The following is a 14,810-nucleotide window of genomic DNA, read 5'->3' on the forward strand; positions in this document are numbered from 1 at the left end:
TTTGAGAGTAAAAGCAGTAAATAAAAATCCCTTTTTTTTTCCTCCCTTGTGCTTGGTGGCTGGCACCTTTTCTTCTGGAGTTCTTTATCACTGATTGAATAAAGTTAAGCTTCAGGGTAGGTTTAGGAAGGTTATTTTAATGAAACCAACCAGAAGTTAAACAACACAAAGAACAGGTGAGATGCCACAGAACAAAAACATACAACTTGAGAAATTAAACAAGATTTCTTTAGGCAGGTGATACTTTTTGTGGTGTTAGCTAGCTGGGAGAAAATTCCTGGAACTGTGTGTATAATAAATACCAGGAATCATCCAGTTGGTTGTCCCTAAAGTCCTGCAGGACACTGAACTGTATTTCAAGCTCTAGAACAGACCTAATCTTACAAGATCAGTGCAAAAATCTTTACCTAAAGGTTCATTTTTCTAATTGCAATCATTTTCCATGGATAAATTCACTGCAGTGGATTTTATTCACTGGGCAAGTTCAGCCCAGAAGTTGAGCACGAAAAGGTTGTGTCACTGTCAGCACCACAAAATCCAGGGGTGATTTAAGGTTTGTTATTAACACACAGAGTAAAACAGGAATAGCTTGATTTTATGTCTCTGGGTAATCCAATTCTGCTTGAATTGCTGGAGATGAAAAATGAATGACTGGAAGAGATGGGATTTGAATCCTTTAGAATAGCAAATGATAAGAACAGTTGCAGGAAAGTGGTGCTGGGTTTGCTATAAACAACAAATGTTGCATAACACCGGCTGTGTTTTTCAAAACCAGATGTTGCAGCAGTTGACACCAGGATTTCTGCAAGTTATTTGCTCATCCTTCAGCTGCTTCACCACATCTCCCCTCTCAATATCCATTTTATACATTCTTTCTCATTATAATCCTGTAGTACTTAACAATTCCAGTCAACGTTCAGTGCATTTTAACTGTGATCACAATTCAGGGGGCTCTGAATTCTCTTAAATAAATGTACTGAGGTGGTTTGTTTTTTTTTTTTTTTTTTTTAATTAACCTTCTGCATGTTCAAATCTTCATGTTCAAACCTTCATGCCACTAAATATTGTCTGGATGGCTCAGCAACGTCTGGGGAGCAGATTTATCCCTGTGGTGCTCAGCATGTGGCACAAAATCATTTCAGAAGCGTGAGAGGAACCCACTGAAATCTTTTGAAAGGAACAAACCTCTACAAAAAGCAGAATGTGCAGGAGAAAGTAGTAAGTAATGAATTGCCATTATTCATAAGCTCAGGGATTGATGGAACTGTAATTGGGAATTACGTGGAGGAGGAACAGTTGTGGGGACCAGAAAAGGAACGTTCATTCTCTCCGTGTAAAGACAGGCACAAACATCTGTAGATCTGAATTTGGAGGCTCTCAAAATTTTCACTGCATATAGGACTCAAAGAAGAGATTTTTAAGCAGCCAAGACCCAGGTGGCAGCATTTTTAAGTGAACAGGACCTGCTGTGCTCCTCTGAGACCCCACCTGCAGAGCTGCATCCAGCTCTCGGATTCCCAATGTAAGAAGGAGCTGCTGGAATGAGTCCAGAGCAGGCCATGGAGATGCTCTGAGGGCTGGAGCCAGGCTGGGAGAGCTGGGGGTGTTCACCTGGAGAGGAGAAGGATCCAGGGAGAGCTCAGAGCCCCTGTCAGTGTCTAGAGGGGCTCCAGGAGAGCTGGAGAGGGACTGGGGACAAGGCATGGAGGGACAGGACACAGGGAATGGCTTTAAACTGAAAGTGGGGAGATTTAGATGGGAAATTGGGGAAGGAATCGTTCCTGTGAGGGAGATGAGGCCCTGGCACAGGGTGCCCAGAGCAGCTGTGGCTGCCCCTGGATCTCTGGCAGTGCCCAAGGCTGGGTTGGACAGGGCTTGGAGCAGCCTGGGATGGTGGAAGGTGTCAGGGTTGGAATTGGATGGGCTTTAAGGTCTTTCCAACCCAAACCGTTGCGGGATTCTGTGATTCTCTGAGGACACAATAAAACATTTAAAAGGCCCCAACAAAACCTTCAGGCCGTGACTGTTGGGAAACAGAGGGAACTCAAGCTCCAGATGGGCAAGAGGGTGGCTTTGGGTGGAGCCTCCCTGGGGACAGGGACAAGGAAGGTGGCACCTGTTGCAATGGTGCTGCTGTAACTTCGGCACTGCAGTGTTTTGGTGGGCACTTAGGAGGAAGTTCCATGTGATAAACACTGGTTTGAGTCTTACTGATTATAGAGAGTATAAATAGTTCTGAAAACAGGTGAATAGCTTGTAAATGGTGATTCTCTGGAAATAAAGCGACAGAGTTCTGGGCTCTGCTTGGTAGGACTGCTCAGTGAAAACACACCATGCACAGCACATGTCCCTTCAGGGACCTGTCACTCACAGGTAAAATTTTAGTGACTTTGGGTTGGGATAATTCTGCTTTTGTAGTTTTAAGCCAATGTAAATTGGCTTTTTATAAGAAAAAATCCTTGTGTGTATCCCCATGAGTGCAGTCAAAATGCAGGAGACATTTATAAGAGAATACAAAGTCGATGAAATAATCTTTAGAAAGTTTTTCATGGTGAGTTCCTGGTCTGGGCGTCTTGGAAAGTGGGAGTCTCCAAGAATTCAGCACATCAAATACCTGACGTGTAAGATGGTGTCTTTAGAGGCTGAGGGATAGAGGCAGTGACCTGTCCTGGCATTCCATCCTTTCCACACTCAAATCCTGTTTTTACTTACACCTTATTCCAACAGAGGCTGAAATTTCTGTGAAACTGCAGGAAGGGAGGAGTCAGGATGTCAACAGAGCCATAAAACCACACTGAACTTGTAAAACCAGGCCCTGAAAACATGGAGACTTTTTCTTTGTCCCAGTTTCCCTGGGAGGGATGGTGTTTATTCCTTGATGTTGTTAAGATAATTCCATGTGTGTGTAGTGTGTTATTACAGTGATGAGTGGGGTGATAAGGCCAGGAGGAAATAAAGAGCTTTGCTTGGAGTGGATTATTTGGTTGAAACTGCTTGGAATGAAGCTTTCCCAAGGCTGGAAGTGAAAATAGCACGGAGTGGTGGTACCAACATTCCTATCCGAGGGAAGAAGGCAGAGCTGGGCACCTGGAACACCTCCACAGGTCATGGGATGCTCTCAGAACAAGGCCTGGCACTTCCCAAAAGTCATCACTTCTGCCTGTATTTAGGAATATCCTCCTCATTCTTCTTCTCTCTTTGTTTTTCCGTAGTGAGTGTTGAAAAAGTGGAATTAAAGGGACTGGCACACAAGAAGAATGAAAGAAATGTTGAGTATTCCTTTGAGGTAAGTTTGGGTTTCCTTTGCTATGAAAAAGGGAGGATAATTCTTAAGGAGGAGTTAAGGAAATTCTCAAACTTTATCGTTGGATCCCAAAAATTGGTCTAGTAGGGCTCCTTTGGGATAGATGGTAGTTTTTAATTAATGATTTGAAAGTCATAAATGGCTGTGGATGGTGCAGAGGTTGGTAAGTGGGGACTGGCAAAAAAAAAAAAAAGAAGTTATTTCAATGCAGGAAGTCTTGGCAAAGTGTTTATTTAGGGGGAAATATGATGCCACACTTACAGGATGGTTACCCATATCCATGTCCATTCTTCTGCTGGAATGCAGAAGCCAGAGAGAATTTAAATCTTAATCTGGACAAAGAACAATGTGGGGCTCTGAGGGCACAGCTGCTGGAAAGAGGCAGGGAGGGAGCCTGTGGGATGTGGTTCCAAAAGGTTGGAGAGTACAGAAAAGCTTTGGAAATTCTTCAGGGCTTGAGGAAAACTCTGTGGAGCGAGAGTTGGGGGACTTGACTGGAAGGGGACTTTCACAATGGTCTAAAAGCGTTTCCAAAGGGAATAAAAAGACTTCCCAGCAAAGGGGATGCTAATCCAGCAGGAAAGGCAGCACAGGAAGTGTTGTCTGTGAACTGAAGCCAGCCTGACTCCGAGTGGAAGTGAGAGCAGTGCCTGTGGAATGAGTGTGGTTCACCACACACCACCAGGAGAAGTGGCTTCCCCCCGGATTGACGCAGCCTCTGGAGCTTGGGTTGCTGCTCCCAATTCCGGTGGAGGGATGAGTTCATCCCATGAAACCCTGGGTGAATGGCAGGGATGGATCTGGGTGCTGCTGAGGAGCTGACAAACTGCTTTTCCTCCAGTTGGAATGAAGTATTCCAAAATCCAGGATGCACAGCCCAGAAAACGTCTCTGGTTTGTTTAATGAGGTCCCGGAGCCAAATGCGGGGTGTGAAAAGGAGAACCCAAAAGGAACCGGGCAGGAGAATCCCAATTATCCACAACTTTCACCAAATTATTCCTTAAAACTCCCAGCCAGGGCAGAGCATCAGCTCAGCATCTGTTGGGATGTTGGCAGCATTAACCTCTGCAGGCTTGGATTCATGGAGAATGTCCCGAATCTCCTGAATCCCCGATTGTTCCAGATGTCATCGATCACACACAGGATTTTTTCCAAGGGCTTTTCAAACTCCATATGAAGCCTGCAGTTGTCTCCACTCCAATTAAGATCTCGTGAAACTTCTTTTCCTATTACAAATTTTTCTATAAATAACAGAAATTACTGTACCCAGTGTTTCCCTTGACAGCTTGAACTGAAGGGAGAGCTGAGACTTCAGCTGAGCTGATAAATTGCTGTTTGCTGGGTTAAAAACCCAATTATGGAATGTTTTTATTCTGTTTAGGAGCTCGGGAATAGCGGGTCAATGGATGAAGCAGTTTAGTGTTCGCAGTGCTATTGTTCCCCCATTTACAGTTCACATTATTGTTTTATAAGTCTTGAAAATCCAAGTTAAAACAGAAGTCGTGACAATTGTTGGGTTGTTACAGAGCTAGAAAAAAAAGAGAGAGTTTCCTGTATTTTCTGAAATTCCTCATGAATTTAAAAAAAAAAAAAATTATTTACAACAAATTAAAAAAAAAAGCAACCCACAAACTTGGTAAAACTGCTCAAGTCTTTCTGTCTTGTCTTTTTTTTCCCCCCCTTTTTTTTGTGTAACAGCTTTGCCGAGAGGAAATTCCTCCCTTATGTAATATATTTTGAAATCCTCTCCTCTCCCCACTCTTTTTTTGGCAGCTTTTGGATGGCTGGAAAAACTTTGTGTATGTTTTGAGTTGTCATTGAAACTAATGTCATGTGAGAGGCTCCTCTGTGATCCCGAAACATCCACCCAGCTCCTTCCCCTATGGATCCAGATGCCTCCCAGACGCCTCCAATGGATATTTTGAATCCATAGGGATTCATCCCTGGCCTGACTCACGCTGATGTTCCTCATGCCAAAAAATCCTGACTTTTGGCTCAGTTAAACTTCACCTCCCAAGCAATAAGTGCTTCAATATCCAAGGATGTCGTGACTCGTTTGTGTGGGAATAAATACTGAATATTCCCCTTTTTTTAGGGCATGGACAAGATGGAGTCTGGAGCAGGAGCTCCAGGTTTCCTTGGGAAGGTTTTGCTTGGTTTTTTGCTGCCATTCCCAATTTCACGTGGCATGTGGAGTTGATTAATTAGCAACAGGCAGCCTTGTGTGGGGGGAGCCGTTCCTGTTGGAAAGCAGATCCTACTAAGCAGCTGTTTTCTTTAACAACAATGAGAAAAAAAAATTCCATTGCTCCATGGTTGGTTGCTTTACTCTGGGTGTCTGCAGTGTGGAAGGGCTGTGTAAACTCCAAGAGGCTTTTCCAAGCATCCAGAGTAGTGTGAAATGTAAAAACAGCGAGAATTGGGCAGCAATTTTGTCCTTGTGCACAAAAAAAAGTGTTTCCTTGTTGATGTCACCCATCACAACATCTGTGAGGGACAGTGGATGCCAATTATTGAATTTTTAGGAACCAAATTAAAATAATTACTAAACCAAATCCTTCTTGCTCTTCCCCAAGGTCCTGTGGTCTGATTCTTCGGTGACGTTGGTAACCAAATCTTCTGCTGAAGTGACTGAATTTATTTCAAAGGTAAAGATGAAAAGAAAAACACTTTGAAAATGAAAAAATGTTTTGTCCCTCTCTCTAATTTTGTTCAATGATACTTTTCAAAATGTGCCAAGATAATTCAGATTGAATTTCATTAAATGTTTGATTTGTAACTGGCAGTGGCTTGAATCTTGTAGAAATAACAAGGCTTCTTTTCACTTCTTATTTGTAATATCCTCCCTCTTTAGCTATCTCAGCTGTATCCAGAAGAAAACTTGGAGAAATTCATTCCTTGCTTAGCTGGTCCAGATTCGTTTTACCTGGAACGGAACCACATGGACCTGGAATCAGACCTGAGGTATGCCGGGATTTTGTGGGGCTTTTATCTTCACACTTGGCTTCTTTCACCAAGAAAAAAACAGGAACTAGAAATATCTCCATATTCTAAATTACTTTAAAGAAATTAGAGCCTGATCCTCAGCTTTTTTCCTTGATGTTCCATTAATTCCAGTGCATAACAATTTTTCAGGAATTCTTTCTTCAGAAATACAGATGGTAATAATATTCTGTATTAAGCTTCCTGAAGAACTGATATTTCCTCATTCCTTGTGAAGAACAAATAGAGGATCACTGGCTCTGCAAAAGTTTGTTTTGGACTCAAAAATAACCAGAATTGCTTAAAACAATCGCTCAAAACTCAGGAAAAAAATAGAAGCCTGAACAGTCACCCATCTGTATTGAGGAATGGGTTGTGGGGATTTTTTTTCCCCTTTCCCCTTTCATGGAGTTTTTATTTTCTCAGTTGTTTTAGGTTGTTGTGGTGTTTAATTTAATTTAAAAATGTTAGGTATGTATTTAGATATCATTAGATATTTATAATTTTTGGAAGCCTTTAACAGCTAAGAAATTTTTGAAGCCTTAGCTTGTACCTCCTTAAATTATCACAAATATCTGGCCATTATTTAATATAAACCAGTATTTTAAATATCATAATCTGTGGTAGATCACATCAGGTTTCTCTTTCTAAATATGATTTTCCTAGGAAAATTAGAGGGACTTAAATTCTTTTCAGCTGCTACTGTCTGTATCTATGCAAACTGAGATTATTGTAATGTTAATATTATTCTGATCTTAATATGATATTATTATAATATTAAACGACACTTTAAAATATTAATTAACTTCATTAGAGCTTCTGCTTTACACTCATTTTCCCTAAGCCACGGTGGATATTGGTTTTCCATAGGCAGCAGCCAGCAGGTGCATGCCTGGATTATTTTTCATGGCAAACATCATTCCCGTTCCCTTGCTGTGCTCCAAGGAGCAGAGGCTGCAAGGAGAATTCGGGAAGCTGCAGGGAATGTGTGTGGCTGCTGTTGAGGAACCACAGCCTCTCCAAATCTGGGTTAATGGAGCAGCACCCTGCACTGCCAGGGCTCAGCTGCAGCTCTGGAGCAGGGGAAGGAGCTGCTCTGAGGTGCTGCTCAGCTATGAAATGCAGCGCTGAACTGTGGGGTTTCCAGCTGGGAAGCACCTCTGGGCATGTGGAGGTGCAGAGTTGTGGGAGATTGGTGTTTTTTCATGGAATCCCAGAGTGGTTTGGGTGGGAAGGGATCTCAAAGCTCATCCCATTCCACCTCTGCCGTGGGCAGGGACACCTTCCACTGTCCCACGCTGCTCCAAGCCCCGTCCAACCTGGCCTCGGGCACTGCCAGGGATCCAGAGGCAGCCACAGCTCATTGGAAAGCACCTGTGCCAGGGCCTGCCCACCCTCACAGGGAAGGATTTCTCTCCAATATTCTGTCTAAATCCACCCTCTTCCAGCTCAAAGCTGTCCCTCCTTGTCCCGTCACTCCATCCCTTGTCCAGAGTCCCTCTCCAGCCTTTCCACAGGCCCCTTTAGGTGCTGAAATGCTGCTACAAGGGCTCTTTTCTCTTAAAAGAGGCACAGGGAAAACGTGACATAAGTTTTTCCCTAAACTGCCAGACTCTGCATCTGCTGTTTATCTCCAAGAGGAGGAAATTCAATAACAGATCCATCTCTATTTTATATTCCTCAGGTTCCTGCATTTGAAAGGCAATTTTCAAGTTCACATTTGAACATTTTCTGCCTTAGGAGTGTTCAGGGTTCCTAAGCGAGGGGCATCTTTGCTGAAACACTCAACGGAGTGAGAACAACCCAGAAGTAACAGGGTTTGGTATTAAGGATAAGAATATCCATAAATTCCCAGAGTTCAGAATTGCATGGTGTGTTTCAGCTTTTAAATTTCCAATCTAACTTCCAACTGTGCTGTCCAGAGTGCAATCCTGATGGATTTGGGAGGCTCTAACAGAGCAGGGGCTTTGTTTGCTGCAGGTACCTGGCCCCGTTCCCTTCCCACGTGGTGAAAAACGACCACGTCAGGAAGTTCTTCAGCACTTCATCTCCCTCACAGCAACTTCAGAGCTCAAGTGAGTTGAAATAACGTTTAAAAAGTATTTTTTTGTGCTGGTGTGCATTTCCTAAACTGATGCCATTTGTAACTCTGTTCCTTGTTTCCAGATCCTGGCAACCCCTCCCTGTATAAAGTAGGAACTACGCTGGGAACATCTGGAAGGTGAAATATTTATCTTGCATACAACTCATTCTCTTTAAGAGACAGTTTTCATTTTCTCCCAGGAGCCAGTATTGTGGCTTCTTTTGCCACTTCTGTGTGGAAAGGTGAAAAATTTCCATAGGATTATATTTGGGCTTCTTCACTTCTTTTTAACAATGCAACGGCCGTTCTCTCAAAAGCTTTTTTAAATCACAGAGAGGCAGCAGAATATTTAATATCTGTGATTATTGAAGGAGATAATTGAAGGAAAATTCTGTTTAAGGTGAAGATCAGCTTCACCCTTCGCCAGAACTGCCCTGTTTTACTGAGCTGTGGAACAGGGCAGGTACAAATCTGTACCTTGGCTCCAACGGGGCGGTTTTTTCCCAGAATCCCAATTTCTGTGGCCGCAGCAGCTGAACTCTGGGTGACACAGCTTTTATCCAATGTGCTAAACCAAACCTGCTCCTGTTTTTCAGACCTATATGTGGGGTGGCTGGAATTCAGTCCTCCCAGAACCACGTCCAGCACTCGGCTGCTGCTCCCGTTGCTCTGCCCCACTGCTCCCACTCCGGAGGCGCCGGCTCCTCGCTGGGCTATCGCTCCCAGATGGACACCTCCTCTCCATCCATGCTGATGTCTTCCAGCCCTCAGACCCCTCAGACACAGGAGCAAAATGGGATCCTGGACTGGCTCAGGAAGCTGCGCTTGCACAAGTATTACCCTGTCTTCAAACAGCTCACCATGGAAAAGGTAGGGCAGGAAATGGGGGAAAGCAGCCAGCTTTTAAATTATCCCCATGTTCTCCAGGCTGGGAACATCTGTGCTGAGGATCCCACAAGTTTCTGGCACTTCACTTTCTGATTTCTGGTTTTCACTTTCTGAGAGCAGTAATAAATTGATGAAAACCTTCTTGCTGTTTTCTCTCTGTGTTGTGTCCAGGGCTGTCCAACAGCTGCTGCCTCTCCCAGGCTTCCTGATGGAATGCTTGGAGATCCAGCTTGGATGCTGCCTTAGGAGCTCTCCTTGGCTCCCCTGAACATGCCTTTGTGTGCAGTAGATACCTAAATATGTTGATTTCTCTTTATTTCTGCTTCTTGGTTGATTTTTCTCCCAAAATATTTGGTTATCCTCATTTTAAAAAATAGATTTCCAGAGATTTCTGGCATGAATGTGAACATGAGTGAGTGAGCTCTGTTTCCTGCAGAAATTCCTGGGGAAGAATCATCTCTTTGCATTGTAAGAGTCCCAAATAACACCTGTGTGTGCTGGATTTTATCTGAACAACGTTTTAGAGCATTTTCCCAGCTCCACTGGGGAATTCCTTGTCCTCTGTCTTTTGGCCTGGAACGCCCTCCAGTGGAGGGACGGCTTGGGCTGAGCTTTGTGCTGGTTATAGAATATTTTATGGCTTTAATTTTAATCTCTTACCAGAGTCTTCTGATTTAATTTTCTTCATTATATGAAGGGAAATATACTGGTTTTTTTTTTCTTTAATAAAGTAGTAAAACTCTCTATTCCAGTATATTTTTAAAAAGCAATTGTTATTATGCATACTTCACTGGCTTTCATTTTAATTACATTTTAATATAAATGTCTGTATCTATCTCTATATTTTATTATTAAATTTACTATGGGTGTATATTTTCCACTGCGCTTCTGTGGTAAATGACACACTGGGAAAACTGGAGTGGTTTTCTAAGATCCTTAAATTCACTGATAGCACCAAGTTCTATTTTAATTTAATTCTATTTTAATATGTTCACAAGTTATTTCATCTTTATTGGGACTGGTTAATATAAGCACACTCCTAATTAAATTAAATCTACAGGTCTTCTTTTTTTCATGCCAGTCCCCCACACTTTCCTTTTACATTGATTCTATAATTGAAAACTGGAGTAAAGGGTTTGTTTGAATTTAAAAATGGTTTTAAAGTTGCCTTTTGGAATTGCTCTTCACTGAAAACGGGAATAAGAATATTTCAGGTTATAAAACTAAGCACATGTTTTTGCTTTCCAAGTTTCTGAGTCTTACTGAGGAAGATTTGAATAAGTTTGAGTCCCTCACCATGGGAGCAAAGAAGAAGCTCAAGACCCAACTAGAGCTGGAGAAGTAAGTGAGGGCTGGGGGAACTTTCTTTAAGGTCAACAAATGCAAGTTTTACAGTAGTTTTTGCTTCCCAGACCACAAACCCACCAGGATTCCCACCTGGAGATATGGATGATGCTTATCTCCCTTACTAAACAATATTGAGTACTTTCTGGTTTACTGCTGCTTGTTCAGGGTTGTGATAAGGATACCAAATTTTAAAATAATACACAAAATATACACATTATTTTTGGGTTTTTTAAACTTGTGTCACGGTTATTGCAAAGATTTTGGGCTCCCACCCAGCTGACATTGATGGGAGCTGTAAGATTTGCAAGCCCAGGGGATGCACACCCAAAGTCAGGGTGTCCAGCAGGACTTTTTTCTCCTAGGAAGTGACAATTTTTTGGCTCCAATCCATGTGGATGAAGCACAGCTACTTTGGGAGCTGCCTCAGTGTCCCACAGTGACCCCAGGCAGCTGTGACAGCCCTTTGGGGACACTGATGCAACAGCTTGTCCTGGTTTGTGCATCTCCACTTACTGGGAAGTGTTTATTCTGCAGCTACTGCTGTTCCTTAAAAAGCAATTAGAAATCCAAATCTGTGCCCATTTATCAGAGCTCCTTGGCAGCATTTTTCAGCAGTCTTAGTTTTTCCAGAGTGTGTTTGGAAAAGGAAAACTTGGAACTGTATTTGTTTTCTCTTTGGGTTTGGTGTGCAGGGCTGGGTTTGGGATGCGCTGCCATAATACGGGACAGAATTTTAGTTTAGTCAGGGTTTGGTGATGTTTTACCCTGGACAGATAAGAGCATTAGTGTTGTAATCACATGGCAAATAGTCCAACCCTAACTGCTGGCAGTTATGGTCAGCACTGGTGTGATTTCCAAGTGTTTCCATTTGAAATGAGCACAGCATCAGTGGATTGTTTAATGGGCTTTGTCTGCTTCGGGTTCAATCAGAAATGGATTTGTGGTTGTGTCTTAGCCAGTTTCTATCTCTTCATACTCCTCTCCATCACCCCTAGGGAGAAATCAGAGAAACGGTGCCTAAACCCCTCCACACCTTCCTCAGTGACCAGCAGTGGGGTGGCCAGGGTTCCCCCCACTTCCCACGTGGGGCCTATCCAGAGCATCCGGGGCAACCACGCCGCAGGTAAGGGGAGCAGGGACACAGCTTTGACCCTTGTGCTCAGCTCTGCTTACACAAGGGTCAGCTCATTCCTGTGCTGCTTCTTCCCCAAGCTTTATCTTCCAAAAGCTATTGGCTTAATAGGGAGCAAGAAAAAAGTCTGATTTCAGTGATTATTGGGGGCAATAAAAAGTAGTTTCTTCCTCATGGCTCTGGTGGGAACAGGCAGCTGCTGTGGTCGGACTGTTCCACCTCTGATGTATCTCTGTAAATCCTGAGCATCACTGTATGTGTGTTCTGAGCTGCTGCCAGTGTCACCCCCGTGTTCCCACCCCTGTCCCTGCAGAGCTGCGAGTGGACGTGGATCAGCCAGCCCACCCCCTGCCCCGGGAGGGCAGCTCCTCCGAGTACTCCAGCTCCAGTTCCAGCCCCATGGGGATCCAGACGCGGGAGGAGAGCTCGGACAGCGCCGAGGAGAACGAGAGACGTAAGCAGAGCCCCCCAGCCGTGCCCCCTGCCATGCCCAGGGCTGTCCTCACAGCTCCTCTCTCCCCAGGCCTGGAGCTGCACCTGGACGCCTCGGACAAGGAGAAGCCGGTGATGCTGCTGAACCATTTCCCCTCGAGCTCTGCCAGGCCCACAGCCCAGGTGCTGCCCGTGCAGAACGACGCCGGCTCGGGCCCGGGCGGCCACCACGCGCTGCCCATGCAGATGCTGTCCTCCACCCCCTCACACATCACCCCCATCCGCATGCTCAGCTCCGTGCACAAACCAGAGCGCGGCTCTGCAGACATGAAGCTGCTCTCGTCCTCTGTGCACTCCCTCTTGACTTTAGAAGAAAGGAATAAAGTGTCTCCCAGCTCCAGGGGCAGCATAAAGATGGAAAAGGGCTTTGGGAACGCCGTGGTGGATGTCATGTCCGCGTCCTCTCCGCACCAGCCCTTGCAGGTGCTGTCGGGGGGTGCCGAGAGCAGCTCCCCCACCTCCACCATGAACTTTGGGCCTCGGGCCAAAGTCGTCCACGCTTCCACTCTGGACAGAGTGATCAAACCAGCCCAGCAGCCAGGACTCATAGTGGAGACGAGCACTGCTGCCACGGTGACGTCCAGCACAGTCTTCCACGTGGCTCGTCCGCCCATCAAACTGCTGGTGTCGTCTTCTCTTCCCACCGACTCCGCCATGGCCGGACAGACTTCCTGCTCCAGTAATATGCAAATAACGGTGTCCCCTGCAATAATCAACCCCCGGACTGCTCTGTACACAGCCAACACCAAAGTTGCCTTTTCTGCCATGAGCAGCATGCCCGTGGCGCCCATGCAGGGCAGCTTCTGCGCCAACAGCAACGCGGCCTCCTCCAGCAGCCACCCGTCCCCGTCCTTCACCACCATGGCCAACCTGCCCAGCTGCCCCGCGCCCAGCTCCAGCCCCACGCTCTCCTCCGGCGCCGACAACAACTTCTACAGCAGCAGCAGCAGCAGTAGCAGCAGCAGCAGCAGCAGCGGCTCGGCCGGGAGCGTCCCTGTCCCCAACCAGAACCACCACCACCACCACCACCAGCAGCCGCCGCCGCAGCCGCCCGGCTGCATGGTGTGCAGCTCCTGCGGCTGCAGCGGCAACTGCGGCTCCAGCGGCATGACCGTCAGCTACGCCAACTATTTCCAGCACCCCTTTTCAGGACCTTCCATGTTTACTTTCCCTTTCCTGCCCTTCAACCCCCTGTGTAGCAACGGCTACATCAACACGCAGCAGTACAACAGCAGCACCACGTTCCCCGTGGTGCACACGGCCTACAACAGCGGCCTGGCCCCCGACTCCGTCATGGCCGGACAGTCCACCTTCGCCGTGCCCCCCATGCAGAACTTTATGGCGGGCACGGCCGGGGTGTACCAGGCACAGGGAATGATGGGCAACGGCAACGGGTCGAGTCACAAAAAGAACGGGAACCTCTCCTGTTACAACTGCGGGGCCAGCGGGCACAGAGCTCAGGACTGCAAACAGCCGCCCATGGATTTCAATCGGCAAGGTAAAGGTGGGCGACAGAGTGTGGCCTTGAGCCCTGGCCCGGGACAGGACGGGGTCTGACGGCATCTTGGAATCTCTGGCTTGTGAAAATACTTCGTTATTAACAAAGTTGATGGTCTGAGCTATTGGCAAATTTTAGGCAGCCTCATCAGGAGGGCCCAGGCGAGGCCTCAGGTGTGCTCTGTGGGGTTGGCTCTGTTTTTTGGGGAGGAATGAAACATCAAGGAAGGGAGGGAGCTGCTGTGGACAGGTTGCAGCAGAATTGCTGTTGCTGCTTCTGGCCCTGTCAGCCAGGTCAGCTTCAGTCATTGCTGTAAATTCCCCTGGAATTTTAGAAACTGAAATCTGTGTTCTTCTTCCCTTCCTGCCCAAAACAATAACCTGAATGAAGAATTGCTGTTCAAACACTCCTGAAGGTCCTGTTTGCTGCTGTAATTTTTTTATAGGACATGTTGCATACACACTTAGAGCACAGGCTTGTCCAGGAGAGAGCTGAATCCTTTATTCTGGGCAGGAAACAGCTAAAAGAAAAATGCTGCTTTACCAAGAGCACTTTTTAGTCCCATTTGTCTTTTTTGTTTCAATTGTCTTATGTTGAGATAGTCTGAGAGTGGTGTAGGCTAAAAAATGAAATGCAAACTGAGTGAACAGCACTGAGGTTCCATTTGACATTGTGCCTTGTCTGTAGCCTTCAACTGGATTAATTTTTATGTGGTCTCAACAGTTTGAACACCATAAATTAACAAGTGTCAGGCGTTGGGTGGCAATTTACAGCAGGAAAAAGGTAAATACTGAGGGAATTCCTGTGGCAAATGGTTTTGTATTGGCCAGGGGGAAACAGAGCTGCTGGCCTGTCAGTCCTGAGTGGGAGAACTTCAGAAATGCAGCAGACTCTGAAGTCTTTTTATATTGCATTTAATTTCATTAATTAAATTCCTATTAAAAGTCTCCCAAACCTTTCACGAGGGTATGGACTGACAGGACAAGAGGGAATGGCCTTAAACTGAAGGAGGGCAGGGTTAGATGGGATATTGGGAAGAAATTCTTCCCTGTGAGGGTGGGGAGGCCCTGGCACGGGATGCCCA

The 14,810-nt window shown here is 45.7% G+C and overlaps 1 protein-coding gene across 1 annotated transcript in view; it reads left to right on the forward strand.

Annotated features, from left to right (window-relative positions):
* ZCCHC14 (zinc finger CCHC-type containing 14) overlaps positions 1-14,810 on the forward strand; it is a 49,682-nt gene that overhangs the window by 30,448 nt on the left and 4,424 nt on the right. The window contains exons 3-12 of the mRNA XM_042027058.1: positions 3,213-3,286; positions 5,881-5,952; positions 6,159-6,268; positions 8,267-8,361; positions 8,453-8,507; positions 8,966-9,239; positions 10,507-10,598; positions 11,600-11,727; positions 12,050-12,190; positions 12,260-13,726. Of these exons, the coding sequence (XP_041882992.1) occupies positions 3,213-3,286; positions 5,881-5,952; positions 6,159-6,268; positions 8,267-8,361; positions 8,453-8,507; positions 8,966-9,239; positions 10,507-10,598; positions 11,600-11,727; positions 12,050-12,190; positions 12,260-13,726 (2,508 nt within the window). The remainder of the gene's footprint in view (positions 1-3,212; positions 3,287-5,880; positions 5,953-6,158; positions 6,269-8,266; positions 8,362-8,452; positions 8,508-8,965; positions 9,240-10,506; positions 10,599-11,599; positions 11,728-12,049; positions 12,191-12,259; positions 13,727-14,810) is intronic.

This window comes from Corvus kubaryi, unplaced genomic scaffold (assembly GCF_017639235.1).
Source record: "Corvus kubaryi isolate FWS band 111438036 unplaced genomic scaffold, C.kubaryi_AGA036_p1.0 37300, whole genome shotgun sequence".
Taxonomy (NCBI): Eukaryota; Metazoa; Chordata; class Aves; order Passeriformes; family Corvidae; genus Corvus; species Corvus kubaryi.